At 44.6% G+C, this 14,272-nt stretch overlaps 2 protein-coding genes across 3 annotated transcripts; one reads left to right on the forward strand and one right to left on the reverse strand.

The window, feature by feature from the left end:
* Window positions 1-1,259: 1,259 nt before the first annotated feature.
* On the forward strand, window positions 1,260-4,175 carry pex11b (peroxisomal biogenesis factor 11 beta). 2 transcript variants are annotated; one of them, XM_026155855.1, is made up of 4 exons: window positions 1,260-1,551; window positions 1,845-1,957; window positions 2,038-2,239; window positions 3,227-4,175. In XM_026155855.1, exons 1-4 carry the CDS (start codon window positions 1,496-1,498, stop codon window positions 3,618-3,620), a joined length of 765 nt encoding a protein of 254 aa, XP_026011640.1. In that variant the 5' UTR covers window positions 1,260-1,495; the 3' UTR covers window positions 3,621-4,175. The 2 variants fall into 2 exon arrangements, with proteins under 2 accessions (XP_026011640.1, XP_026011641.1); XM_026155856.1 differs by lacking the exon at window positions 1,260-1,551 and adding an exon at window positions 1,559-1,763.
* A 2,381-nt stretch (window positions 4,176-6,556) lies between these two features.
* ilf2 (interleukin enhancer binding factor 2) lies at window positions 6,557-14,132 on the reverse strand. Its single transcript, XM_026156393.1, has 15 exons — window positions 13,936-14,132; window positions 13,465-13,524; window positions 13,109-13,151; window positions 12,866-12,970; window positions 12,698-12,775; window positions 10,767-10,869; window positions 9,991-10,056; window positions 9,627-9,743; window positions 9,429-9,507; window positions 9,248-9,335; window positions 9,061-9,122; window positions 8,868-8,982; window positions 8,618-8,708; window positions 6,888-7,046; window positions 6,557-6,739 (listed from the first exon to the last, which is right to left on the reverse strand). Exons 1-14 carry the CDS (start codon window positions 13,938-13,940, stop codon window positions 6,895-6,897), a joined length of 1,164 nt encoding a protein of 387 aa, XP_026012178.1. The 5' UTR covers window positions 13,941-14,132; the 3' UTR covers window positions 6,557-6,739; window positions 6,888-6,894.
* Between the last annotated feature and the right edge of the window lie 140 nt (window positions 14,133-14,272).

The raw sequence follows: 14,272 nt of genomic DNA on the forward strand, positions 1-14,272 counted from the left end.
TAATTTATTATTAATAATAATATAAAATTATGCACAAAAAGAATTACTATTTTTTTAAAAAAAGTTGTTTTATTTATATATGTTTATATATAAATATATGCGGTGGCCCCTTGACACAAAGCACTCCAAAAAGCATGTACAAATTCCAAAGCATGTACAAACTTCATAACACATTTCTAGCATTAAGTGAACTTCCAAAACAGAGCTACCTAGATCACACCAAATCCGGTCGTTGGTACTTGCTGGCTTGTGTAGCCACGAGGTAACAAAAGCTCAACACGCCTAGCGCCTAGCATTCTGGAGCACTGCCGTTGTGTTTTGTACATGTTTTGGAGTTTTTAGTGTTTTGGAGTTTGTACGTGCTTCGGGATTTGTACGTGCTTTGTCTCTAGGGTACCGTAAATATACTTTTATTTATTCACTCCACATAAAATGTAATAAATAAATCATATAATACAAAAACCAACTATTCACATTTCAACTTTTAAATATTTAAATGTTCAGCTTTTTCCTTTTAAACAAATTTAAAGTGAAACAACACAAAACTGCAGCACAGCAAGAAGGTCCTGAGTTCAATTCCACCATCAGGCTGGGGTCTTTCTGTGTGGAGTTTGCATGTTCTCCCCGTGTCTGCGTGGGTTCTCTCCGGGTACTCCGGCTTCCTCCCACCGTCCAAAGACATGCAGCTTGTGGGGATAGGTTAATTGGATAATTCAAATTGTCACTAGGTGTGAATGTGCGAATGAATGTGAGTGCGAATGGTTGTCTGTCCCTGTGTGTTAGCCCTGCGACAGACTGGCGACCTGTCCAGGTTGTACCCCGCCTTTCGCCCTATGACAGCTGGGATAGGCTCCAGCGCCCCCCGCGACCCTGAAAAGGATAAGCGGAAGCAAATGGATGGATGGATGGACAACACAAAACACTGCAAACCACAACACAATTAAATATAAATTGAAACGTGAAAACAAAAAGAACATGCACATTCTCTGTCATATGGGCCTGCATGAATAAACTTTCTGAATCCTTTATCATCCGCAACTGAAAATAGTTGTGGATGATTACTATACCTTTCTAATGTGACGTTGTTGTCCCTGGCTCTCTTTCTTCCTCCCGCTCTGTTCCTGTGCTACTGTGAGTGTAACTACCGGCCCTCCCCCTCTGCTCAGCGCAAAGCAGAAAAAGTGCGAGAGAGAGAGAGAGGGTGAGAGAAAGAAAAGAAAAAACACGGCTCGCGATAATTAGTCGGCTCGCGTCGTTCATGTCAAAGAATCGGCTCTAAGAGCCGTTTCGTTCGCCACCAACACATCACTAAGAAGAAGAATTAGAAGCGCTGGATTGACCCTCTTGTTTTCTACTCGGACAGTTAAGCGTAGAAAGCAGAGCTAAAAACGGAGGAGCTCTTCTGGCATTAAAACAAACAACCGCACTAAAGCATTTAAAGATAAGTTAGCAGTTTGACAGCTAGCCGAGCAGCGGATACGAGCCGCGAGCCAACATGGACTCTTGGGTTCGCTTTAATGCCCAGAGCCAAGCCAAGGAGAGAGTTTTCAGGTGACGTTACTGACGTTTGGCACGTTGCTGGTTGAGACGCGGGATTCGTCGAGCTTGTTCATTTCTGCTAATGTGATAAAACCGTCGGCTGGATGTTGCAGACTGAGTTCCGTGTTTGAAGCGGAACTTTTATCTGCTCAGTAGGAGCAGCTCTTCCTGCGCTGGTTTCAAATCAAGCGGCCTTAAGATGCCAGCTGCAGCTGCACAGAGTAGTTGAGTTTGTTAAGCGCACTGCTTTCCGTCCTGGAGACGTGTGTGTCTGTTGATAATGACTGTGCGTTGTGCGTTCACAGGGCTGCACAGTATGCTTGCGCGCTGCTCGGATCCACTCTGCAAAATGACGAAGCAGCTCAGATCCGCAGAACTGTCAGTCAGCTGGAGGCACACATGAGTCTGACAAGAAAGTGTGAGTAAAACAGCCAGAGCGAGTCTGAGTCGTTTCCACGTACCAAAGCTTAAGTGGGACTGGTGTTGGTTCTTCCACAGTGCTACGCCTGGGCAACTCCGTGGAGGCCCTGGAGGCCGCCAAAAGGGCCATACACCTTTCTGACAGCGTGCTGCGGCTGTGCCTGACCATCAGTCACCTTAACAGAGCCATGTACTTTGCCTGCGACAATGTGCTGTGGGCGGGAAAAACCGGTCTCATCTCCAAACTCGACCAGCACAAGTGGAGTCAGAGATCTTTCAGGTGTGTGAGGAAGAAATACATGCAGGACTGGTTGTGTAAAGTGTCATGTTGCTCCACAGATCAAACTATATGTACATCTACTGATCGCATTGAGGGCCTAAAAATCCTCCATGTCATTCATTAGCAACATTATGTTGTATTATTATAGGGTCTTTACACTATAAAGCACACTGGGGGAACTGTTGGTGTGATTTGGCGCTGTATAAATACAGCTGAACTGAGCTGCCTCCCCAGTGAGCCTCTGGTCCCTTACAGCTGTCCCTGTTCAGCTTTCTGGAAAACCTTTTTCAGAACTAATCAGAACTGTGTGGTGACGTGTGCAGTTATGGCAGCCTCACCGAGGTTACAGAGTAAGTCAAGCCATTGGACAGAGCGACTGCACAACCCTACAGCCGCAACATAGTGACCTGACAACCTGTCATGTAAGCAGACAACAGATACAAAGTAGCGCAGGATGAACCTGTTAATGAGAAGCAGTGGGCTTAATCCAGTTAATCGAGTGCTTCCAATTATGAAGGCTAAGTAACTTGTTGTTAGACTCAGGTTTCGGTTTGCAGCTCCTTCAGTCCACATGTCTAACATGGCACTCGAGTGTGTAAGAATACACCAGACATTCCTCTGTGAAAGTGTCACTGAGGCTTTTAATTTGAAAGTACTTTAAGCGCTCATAATAAAAAGGTTCAAGTCTGTTTACTGATAGTGGTAACGAACCTGTTTCAGAGGACATGCGGAGCTTTAAACCAGAGCTGGTGTGATGCCTTTGTGTGGGAAATTAAGTCATGGTATTTAACTCACCTGTGTCCACTTCCAGCAGTTACCCACAGGGCTTTGAGTTTGCATCACATGCACTCAAAGCCTGATTTGAAGTGTGCTTGCAGTCATCTTCATATCAGGGTCACAAAGGAATCACAGTTATCTTCTAGTGATTGATTTCAGGTAACTGAAATTTAAAATTGAGTTAAACAAACTGTGTGGTTAAACCTGCAGGTACTACCTCTTTGCTTTGATCCTGAACCTGACCCGAGATGCCTACGAGCTCCATCTCCTCATGGAGCGCGAAGCACGTTCCACAACCAGCAAACAGCCATCCTCCCCCAGCATTCCTCTGCCACCTGACCACCTTCCCTCTTCCTCCTCACCTGCCACACAAGCCATGGGTTTTGGCTGGCTCTACAGACAGCTTCATCTGGTGGGGACTGTGCTGTACAGCAACCCGCCACTGCTGTTGGACCTGGTGAAGAACAGTTGTGATGTCTTCATCCCACTGGACCGGTTGGGGATTTACCCTACAGGTCCAGGCTTTGTCGGGGCTTGTGGCCTGGCCTCGTCCGTCCTGTCCATCCTCACCATGGTTCACCCCTGGCTCAAGCTCAAGCCATAAATTGTAAGACTTGGAGGAGATATTCATTTGAGGACTAGTAAGGATTGAGAAAAATCTACTCGGGTTAACAAAATTTATTTCCCCCTGATTCTACACAAAGCAGTCCTGACTGCAGGAGCTGTAGTACTGCCACCATGCTGTGTAGTCGAGTTCCTTCAAATCTCTTGCTACAGAAAAGCTGAGGAGTTTCTAAAATGCTAAACCAGTTTCACATATTACTTCAGACCTGCATGAACACGGTTGTTTGGCCTTAGATCACATTGCTGCTTTAAAGCCCTCGCTTCCCTCATGTGAAGTAAACCATGCTAGTTGCTGCCGTTCTGCACATAACCATCACATCTCCAGCTGTCTATGACCGTGTCTGTAACAGAGTGTAATCAAGGCAGTACTGTCTGTTGATATCACTCCAGAACGTGTGATTTCTGCCCTCTGTGTTTAAAGTTTTTACATCATGTGATTTTACCGCCTGCTCCCAGCAAGTTTGTGTTTGAGATATTCTGTTTTTGAACTACTAAGTGACTTAACTACTGGAGAAATAAATCCAAAGGAATTAGATTTGTCTGAATCACTACAGTAAAGTGTAACAACACTACATCCAGTTTCGTACAACATGGATCTGGATCTATTGCATCTGTAACCAGGGTTAAGATTCCACATGAACTATTAACAGTGTTTGTGCAAAGTCAGGCCAACATCAAGAATTAGTCTTCTCATGCTGATGAAAGTTGTGTCAGATGTGTGTTGAACACATCAGTTTTATAAGTAAATATATTTATAGGTGCTGTTGACACGACGTCACCAGTAACAACACATCCAATCCACACATGCAAAGAAATTAACTACAGATGTCCAGAAATGAAACGGGGTAAAAAGTATTGAACACATGAAGAAAGGGAGGTGCAAAAAGGCAGGACAGTCATGACTAGGGATGGGTACCGGTGTCCAGTGCCATGATGGCACCGGTTCTGACATAAACGGTAGTAACCAAACCGAAAAGCAGCGCACATTTCGGTGCTTTTTTTTCCTGAGCTGTGATACACTTCTAGCCAATCATTTTAAGTTTCCGAGGATAGTAGGCGGGGCCAGGTACGTATGTTCTTCTAGAGCAGAGCTACAGATTAAAAATGCCCAAGGCGAAGCGGTCAAAAGTCTGGCTGTACTTCACAGCAAAAGATGCAAACTCAGCAGCAACAAGTGCTTTAAGCTGATACTGTGATACTGTCAAAGGAGGTAACACCAAGAATCCGATGAAACACCTGGCGACGCATAGCGTTTTTTTTAAAAGCCCAGAAATGCGCCGTATTTGATAGCTTGCTGCGAGCCCTCACACCGAGCACATCTACTGCGGGTGGGTTGCCTGTTATGCAACATCCCCCAAAAACCCGAAGAGGAGAGTCCTGGCCCCTAGCCCTGCCAGTGTAGCAGAAATGATGAGGATGATGATGCAGCAGCAGCCGTTCTTCTCTGCGTGAGTAGCTTCATGTTGTTCGAGTGTAATTTACGTTGAGTAGGCTAACCACCTTATTACATTAATGCATGTAAGGTGAACTAGCAAACACCATCATAGCTACATGCGGCTGTCTTCTTGTTTGATGGCAGATACTCCCTTCACCCTGGCCAAAAAGGCTAAAATGACCAACGAAAAAGTGGAAAACAGTTAAACATGAGAGGTTTAGGACAAAGTTTGTGTTTTTTCCATTGATTAAGCACTGCTTCCAGCCAAGAGTGATACCATATATGCCCCATAGCTGCAGAAAAGGCTAACATTGTTATCTTTTTACAAAAACCAGCTGAACATGAGAGGTTTTTGGACCAATTTTGTGTTCTCCATTCTTTAAGCACCGGTTTGAGCACCGGCACCGTTTCAAAAGTACCGATTTGGCACCGGTATCGGATAAAACCTAAACGATACCCATCCCTAGTCATGACACCTGCAGAAATGAGAGAGTCAGGCTGGTTGGCCTATAAATGTCTCATTACCAACGTGCCACACAAGAAACATCTGATGATGGGTGAAACGACTGAGCTCGCAACGACCGTCGCAACCTTATTGTTGCAAAACATTTCGACGGCATTGGTTACAGAAGAATTTCCAAACTACTGACAGTTCTTGTGAGCACTGTTGGGCCATAATCTGGAAGTGGAAATTCCACAATAAAGTGTGCCGCAAGCTTCCAGAGTGAGATGAATTATCAGAAAGGTAGTCGAGGAGCTGAGGAGAGCAACAGGAAGACCTGGAATCAGCAGAAAACAAGTAAAGCTCACTGTTTAAAGTTTGCTGAACAACATTTAGACACACCTGTGAAATACTGGGAGGATATAGTCTGATGAGACCAAAACTGAACTCTTTGGATGCCGTAATGCACACGTTTGAAAGGCGCTGCATATCACCCCAAAAACACCGTAGCAGCAGTGAAGCCTGGAGGTGGGAGCATCAGGATGTGGGGCTGTTCAGCTCCCTGCACTGAAACGCCTGACAGAACTGAAGGAAGGATGGAAACATTTACAGAGACAACAAAAATTGCTGCCATCTATCAGGATGATGAAGATGAAACTGACGTCTCAAACCACGCAGCTGGTTTCACAGAAGGAAAATAAAGCATGGCCCAGCCAATCAGCTGACCCGAAAGAACCAAGTCATTACCAACAAAGGCTTTTGTATATGTATTAAACACATTTCAGTGACCATGTTCAATGTTTTCCCTGTGTCATTTATGGTTTGATTGGATGGGTTGTTCCTGACATCTGGTGGGAATTTTATGTCACATTGGTGATGTGTTCAGTACTTATTTTACCCACAGAGTGTGAGTGAGTGTGTGTTGCATAGATTTCACTTCCTACAAGTTTAATTGTAATGAGTGAGACGTGTGACCAGACCTGCGTGTTAATTCTTCCCAGTTCACCTTCATCTTTGCAAAGGACACAGAAGACTCGGCAAAACTAGAAATAAGTTTATGTCAACTGTTACAAAAAGGAAGTACAAACAAAACCAACATTACCATTTATATATAAAAAAGAAAAAAATCAGGGACACGAGGGGACCAGTGACTGTCGTACGAACTCTGCTGCTGGTCTTTCAGAGTGGTCAGGCTGAAGGGACGATAAATTACCCACGTTCACTGTGGAAGAAAACAGAGCGAGGTCGTGTTTGTCAGAACGAACACAGCGATGAACATTTTAGCCATATGATGAGAAGACTCAGCTCTTTAAGATACATGCAACTGAGCATTCATCCTGCAATGCGGTGGATGTTGGTGATGCTCGAACCTCTTCGTCACTCCTGTGTCTCCATGCTCTCGTCCTCTCCGTCCCCTCCTTCCTCCAAAGCTTCATCTTCCTCCTCCTTCCTCTCCGGAGGTTTCTCGTAGGCTTTCTCTGAGGGAGTCACGATCACGCCGTCCCATGTCGACATCTCTGTTGCTAGGTCTGCAGAAACACAATATTATTTTACAGCGGGTACAATTGATCAATCACAGCTCAGCATGAGATGCTGCTGTTCAGCCCGAGTAGATCCTGAGTGATTTTCTGAAAACTTGACCTCTGACCCTGACCTTACGGTTGAGGTCACTGAAATTCAAACATAGCAAGAGTTTCAGCGGCTGTTCCTACGGTGGAAATTTTAAAGTCCTAGACTGCCTTGTCCTCGAGTCATCATATTGTTGTCCACAGCGCCCAGTCTTCCCTGAGCAGCCTTTCACAGTGTAGATGTGTAAGAAAAACAAACGTTACACTCTTTGAGTCCCGTGTCAGTGTGTACACAGTGACTGCACCCAGTCACGAGGGTAAAAATGCTCATTCTAAACTGGGATTGTCCCAGAACACTTCTCTTTGCCTGGCTCCTTCACCTTTCATGCTGAAATGCACACTTATTAAAATAAACCTGCGTTCGTTTTAAATTAGATTCAATAAACTACCAGGCACACCGGTCACTGTTTCATTGTGTGTTTCTGGGCTGGTCTGTGTTACATTCTGTCAGGCTCTGTAGCAAACACGCGTTTCATCACAGTGGCTTTGTAGGAAACATGCAGTTAGATTACATACATTTATGAGCAACTGCAAAGTCCAAGATCAATTCAAACAACTGTATAAGATGAGCTTATTCAGCCTCAGCGTCACCGCTTTGTCAAACTGTGCCTGACAGGAAATAATCCAGAAACCACCGAGGCTCAGATTTTGAGAACATTACAGTTTAGCATCTTTTTCAACTGAAAATATTTGGCTTAAAGTTCAACTTTGTCAATATCTGTTTAATCCAATAAGATATTCTAGTTTGTATGAAGTACACAGTCACTAAAACCTGTTACCACAGAGTCAGCTATCAGACTGGTTAAAAAGGGGCAAGCTGACAATTACATGCAGTCTTTTTCTGATAAGATGAATTAACTGTGATAAACCTTCATGATGTATCGTCTACATCACCAGAACCAACACATTTAAATCAGCCCTGCCAGTTATACCAACTGCAGACAGAATGATGCTCGCAGCTTGGTGACGGCTGCCATGTTGCAGCTTGCTGAGGGACGTTTAACCAAACATTAGTGGAGGCATGTGTACATCTGTGAGCCTGTGTGTATAATTCTGACCCTTTATGGGCTTTCCAAAATAATCCAAACAGAAAATCCCAAATACATTGTTGTGTAACTAAAGATGGATGCTGTGCAGCACCGGTCCAGCCTAGAAAAAGTCTTTAAAAGCCCAAACTTACAGTGACGTCCATTATGAGTGCATTCTGTCCATAATATTACATAAACACGCAGTTATAAATATGGACACTGACGTTATTTAGAATGTTTATCAAATATGAATACGGTCTATTTACACAGGTGTTCACAGATGTTAGATGAAGGTGACTCCATGATGTGTGCATTTGCAGTGTGTCCTAGAGACAGCTCAGCTGTAACGTGTGCAATTTAAACTGAGAAATCAGGTGTTTGTTCATTTAGCCCATAAACTATAGACTACATGTTAAGGTACAGAGAACAATGATGTTATCTTACAGCTGGCATCGCCCTCCAGACCGAGGATCTTCCTGTAGCCTCCGTGAGACAGCACCCTCACCAGAGTCTGAGCGGTGAAGCACACCATGTCCTGCACAAACACACCTGCAGTCACATCCTCGCTCAGAGCTGAATATTCTGTATTGTGTTGAGTGCGACATAAACATGTTTCCAGTTCCACAGACAGGATTAAGCTTGGCACAAATAAGAAACGTGACCTGCAGGAATAAAAAGCACTGAGCAGATCTACCTGCTGTTCTAGAGTCATGACTGTGTGCACTCTGAAGTTTCCACTTTCACAGGGGTCAGTGATGCCCACAGAGCCAGGCAGAAAGAGACCAGCAGCCAGCATCTGCAGGCAGCGCCTTCAAGAACAACAACAGAAACATTTCTTCCACAGCGACTACAAAACAGAGTGCAATCTGAGCAGAGTGACGACTGACCTGTAGGCCACGTTCAGAGACAGAGGCTGCCTGGAGGGGTTGTTCATCACTGCAGAGTGGCCCTAGAGAGGGAATACTCACTGCTTTATGGAACAAACCAATGTTTAACGTCCTTCCAATAAATAAGGACGTCAGCGTTGTGGACGTGGATTATTTATTCACTCAGGACATCATTTATGGAACTTACCAGCAGATCGAGGATCCAGGGCGTCAGGGGTTCGAATCCAGGGAAACGCAGCCTCAAGTCTTTCAGCAGGCGGATCAATACTTTGACTCTAAAGATCAGACGTGAAACAAACCAAGCTCCAGTGAGCTTATTTGTATTGTTACTGTGAAAGCAGACCAGGTAAAATACGACTTTTCCTCACGTTGACTGAGAGGCGTTCTCCTCAAACCAGCGAGCGTGACGGATGGCAGCGAGGGCACTCTGCAGCACCTTGATGTCCACTGAGGAGACAAGAAACAAAAGACATTCCTTTTTTTTAAACAACCACAGCGCTACACATTTGTACCAAGACTGGCCCACTGTGCACATTTGTGTCTCCAGACCAGATCAAAAGTCTCACAGTGCAGCTCGGGGTCCAGTTTGCGCAGGTTAGGAGGGACCGTGGTGATGAGGATCTTCACTGTAGCATCAGCTGAACTGATCTCGAAGCCAGTCTCATTGGTCAACATGGACAGCACTGAGAGGAGGAGTCAAACACTGTGTCAGGCACGTTTTACAGCTGCAAGGCTGAGAAGCACTTGGTTATAAGCTCTGGTCAGTGTCACAGCCAACAAGTCAAATGACTAAACCAAATGTTTTTATCCTGAAAAAGAAACATTTACTAAATCGAATTTGAATGAAAACTCTGAACATTTAGGACATGACACGGTCAGAGCAGGACTCGCCCACAAACGCAGCTATTCAAACACCACACGTCTGTTTACCTTCAGTAGGGTCTTGTGTGCGAAGCGTCTCCACTACTTTGTTACCGAGGGCAGCCACAGCCTCCACTGTAAAGAACAATGACCCTCAGAGCGCGACACAAAGGGGGCAAGAACAACCCACACAACAGCAAACAGTGCCAACAGGGTTTATATGAAATAGCGACCGATACAAAGGTTTTAGAAGCCCCGCCTTTCAGGTTGTCTCTATGAGCAACATCACACTGATGGATGGCTCAGAAAGTAACACCTGCTCAAACTGAGGACGGTCACATACATCTGGTTACAGCCCAAACTACATGTGGCTCAAAACCAAGACTGAAACCTGGTGCATTTGTTTTTATGGATTTAAAATAAACAGATGAGACTTTATCACCATAGATTCTTTAATAACGGCAAACAAGTTGCCAAATTATCCAAGTGACAAGAAGCAGCACAACGTAGAGCATTAAAAAGGCTTAGAAGTGATGTCTGTGAAGGTTCTCAGTCATCCAGCTCATCGCAGTTTAAGGAGCTTGGAAAGAAAAGCGTCTGGACTTCTTCAGGTTCTGAAGCTTCTTCAGTTCTAAGAGAAATTGGTGGAGAGTCCCAGGTTTGAAACCCTACTGGGGGATCTGGGACTTTCCACCAATTTCTCTTAGAACTGAAGAAGCTTCTCAGATGAAACGTCTTCAAGAAACCTAAAGATGTCCAGATGCTTTTCTTTCCGAGCTCCCAGGCTGGTGTGTGCCTGAGCAGCAACTTCTCTTTGGACAGTAACTGTGCCATAAATTACTCACATGTAGGGAGAATCTTGAGGATTACAACCAGGTCAGCAACATTATGTCCGGTCGTCATGGTGCCCTTCTTGTAGGAACCCACCTGACGCACCTCTTCAATTTGCTGCAAGTCGACACGTACAAGATTACTGACACGAAAGCCATTATTATTATTATTATTATTAATTAGCTTATAATATAAATATGAAATCTGTCTAGAGCTGGGCGATATGAGATTTTTTCATATCACGATATGTTTTTTTCATTTCAGGCGATAACGATATCTATCACGATATAAGCCAAATAACTATATTTGTAAGATTTAAATGTGCCGTTGCTCACAAGTAAAATGTGAAATAATCAGCAGCTTGTTTTTATTTAAATATTTATTTCCCATAATAAGTTCAACAGGGTAGATGTACTTAAGGAACATGAGACTTTTTCAGATAAATAAAGGCAAATATTGCAAACTACACAAAAGGCAGCCGCTAAAGCGTTTAAGTTTCAAAATAGAACAAACGAAACAGACTAAACTGTCAATTCCACTTAGAAACAAAATATTAATTCTAAAAATAAATCAGTTTGTTTTACAGAAGAACAGACAAAACTGACTAACTTTTGTCAATATCAAATAAACTGAGAACTAAAAGGAAATTCTCAATCTCTCCTTGTTGTATAGCTGAGCTTTTCAAACAGTTTTAACAGTTACTTTAGTCTGACAAAAGCCGAATGACGAATTAGCGCTTCCAGTCAGAGACTGAGGCTACGTCCACACGTACACGGGTATTTTTGAAAACTGAGATTTTCCGTTTTCGTTTTAAAAAATAATCCCGTCCACACATAAAGGCAGAAATGAAGGAAAACGCTGCTATGAACATGCCAAAGCAGCAGGTGGCGCTAGATTCCTAACCGTGCAGAAATGTTGGCCAATCAGAAGTCTAGAAGCAGAACCGAGTCGTATGTGTGGAGGGACAGTAACTGTGTGTATATGTAAGCATTTAAACACTGCAGAGAGTAGAATTAACAGTATTGTAGAAATTCATTTCACCGAAACAATAACGTGGCGCACAGTGTGACGTCAAAAAATGCGCACACCTTTGACGCTGCGTTTTCTCCGTTTTTCTCATCCACACATAAATGCAAAAACTGCGTTTTCAAAAATATCCACCCTGGTCGGAGTTTTTAAAAATCTCCATTTTCAGTGACCAAAAACGCCGTTTACGTGTGGACGAAAGGTGCAAACGCATAGAAAAATCTGTGTTTTCAAAAATACCCGGGTACGTGTGGACGTAGCGCATGCACCAGTTTATTGTATTTCCAGACTTGCTTTCGGCACAATTTACAGTGCACGCTACTCTGTTTTTTGTCAGACTTGAAATAGCCGAAATACCTTCACACTACGGAGCTTCTATGGCTCTTCCGTTCGACAATCTCTCCGGCATTGGAACCATCATCTGTTTTCTCTTCGGTCACGCTCGGTTGATTTTTCTAGTCGGCACACTCATTTCCTCCATTATGCGCTGGCTGCTTCCCAAACAAACACACGTGCGGCTTGGCACTTGTGCTGTACGTAACAAGTCACGTGACGTGACGCTGCGGCTGTGATTGGTTCGGCTCTGCGCTACTTAATTTGGATTGGCTGTTCTTTTTTTTTTTTTTATTAAGAGGACAAGAGCGGCGAGGTCTATCGCGATAGCTTAATTTCTCTATCGAGTAAAAGTTATATCGCGATACATATCGTTATCGTTCTATCGCCCAGCTCTAAATCTGTCCAATGGAAATGAAGCTGTATAGTGCACAGAGCACTGTTGCTGCATTCAAGTGATTCAGTGTTGTTTCTAAACAGTCTTGATGTTTCAGCTCTGAGAGAACAGCTGACACACACCAGCGACACAAGCAGCGCGTGGACTTCACTGAAGCCATTACGACTCAATCGCTCATGTGCGACTCACCACTTCAAAGTTGCCAGGTGCAACAATCAGGTTGTCGATCACATTGTTGATCTTTGTGACCAGGGACAGGATGGAAGACTGACGGACAACGAACAAGGTTTGTGTAAGTGAACTTAAACAGCAGGTCAGGTGCACAGCTACTGGGTGAGTGCAGGCTCACGGACTGACCTGCTCCGCAGGGGTGGGGCTCAGGTCCTGGTTCCTTTTCAGCAGACACTCACTGAAAGCCGTCTCATCAGGTGCAGGCTTCACTCTGGGGAAGGCCATCTCACACTTGTGACAAACAACAGTCTGCTTGAGTACTTGCCTTTAGAACCACTCTATACTATTATTATACACTGACTGCTGGCTGACGTCTTGCTGCTTTGTAATTTGCTGAAGTGTCTAATTCCCACCACCACACATACTTACCACATAAAAGTCGAATGGGATGTGTGGGACAAATGGCCGGTACCTAAACAAAAATAACGTTTAGTTAACGTTTGGTTCAACAGCATTGCAGCTGCAGGGTCTTATCTCTGGCTACACAGCAGTGTTAGCGGTTTTCATTCCAGTTCCCGGGGTTGGCAGTTAAAGCACAACATTCAAGATTTCATAGTTCTGTTGTCTGAGAACAGGAACAGAAAAATGAAGCGTAGAGATTTCAGCATTTACATTCTGACACATTGGTCTGTGTAGTGCAATAAGCAGAGGGACAGGAGCACCGTACAGCGTGTGTGATGATGGTGCTGTTGGAGCAGCAGCATGCGGGACTGCAGAGAACTCACCCCTGGACCAGTCCCCCGCGGGCCCCGAAGCGGCCGCCTCGGCCTCTGCCGCGGTCTCCTCTGGACACAAACACAACACAGCTGACGTTAGCGCGTGCACGAGCCAACATGTAACGATGCTGTGATGTAATGACTTAATGTAGAGAGACTAATGCACCACATCAGCGCTGCTTCACTGAGCGTCCCAGCAGGGTAGCTATTAGCCACAGATGCTAACATATGTGCACTACTGTAGCCTTCCCTACACCGAGAGAGCTCCTGCAACACTCCTCGGACTTTTGAATTCATTGAAAGAAAAAAGGAAACAGCGAGCTTTCAGACAATACACGCCACTGGCTTTAAATGACGAAGCCACTAACTGGCTGTGTCAGGCACTCAGAGCTAGCTTGTAGCACAGGTACGAGGTAAGAACTCAAAGACTTGATAGTACTCGACTTAAAACACATTGGCCAACGCGCTACACTCGGATACCTCATTGCGTACGACGTTTTGATTATTGTACGTGGAAAATCTCAGAGAATTGTTGAACGTCCCTCTGTGGACCGGCTCCTCGCTGCTGCCTGTTAGTCGTCGGCTTCTTCTGTTAAATGGGCGGCACACTAAGCTCAACACTGCCCTCCACAGGACATCTTTAGAATCACACTGCGGCTGGGATTCTAACAATGTAGACCACAGGTGTCGAACTCCAGGCCTCGAGGGCCGGTGTCCTGCAGGCTTTAGATGTTTAGAGGTTTGACTCCTTATGAAGGAGCGTCCAATATGCTTACAGCCTCTACACCCTGAGGTTTGCTTTGCTTGCTTTGTGATC

Source organism: Astatotilapia calliptera, chromosome 22, assembly GCF_900246225.1.
Source record: "Astatotilapia calliptera chromosome 22, fAstCal1.2, whole genome shotgun sequence".
NCBI classification, from domain to species: Eukaryota; Metazoa; Chordata; class Actinopteri; order Cichliformes; family Cichlidae; genus Astatotilapia; species Astatotilapia calliptera.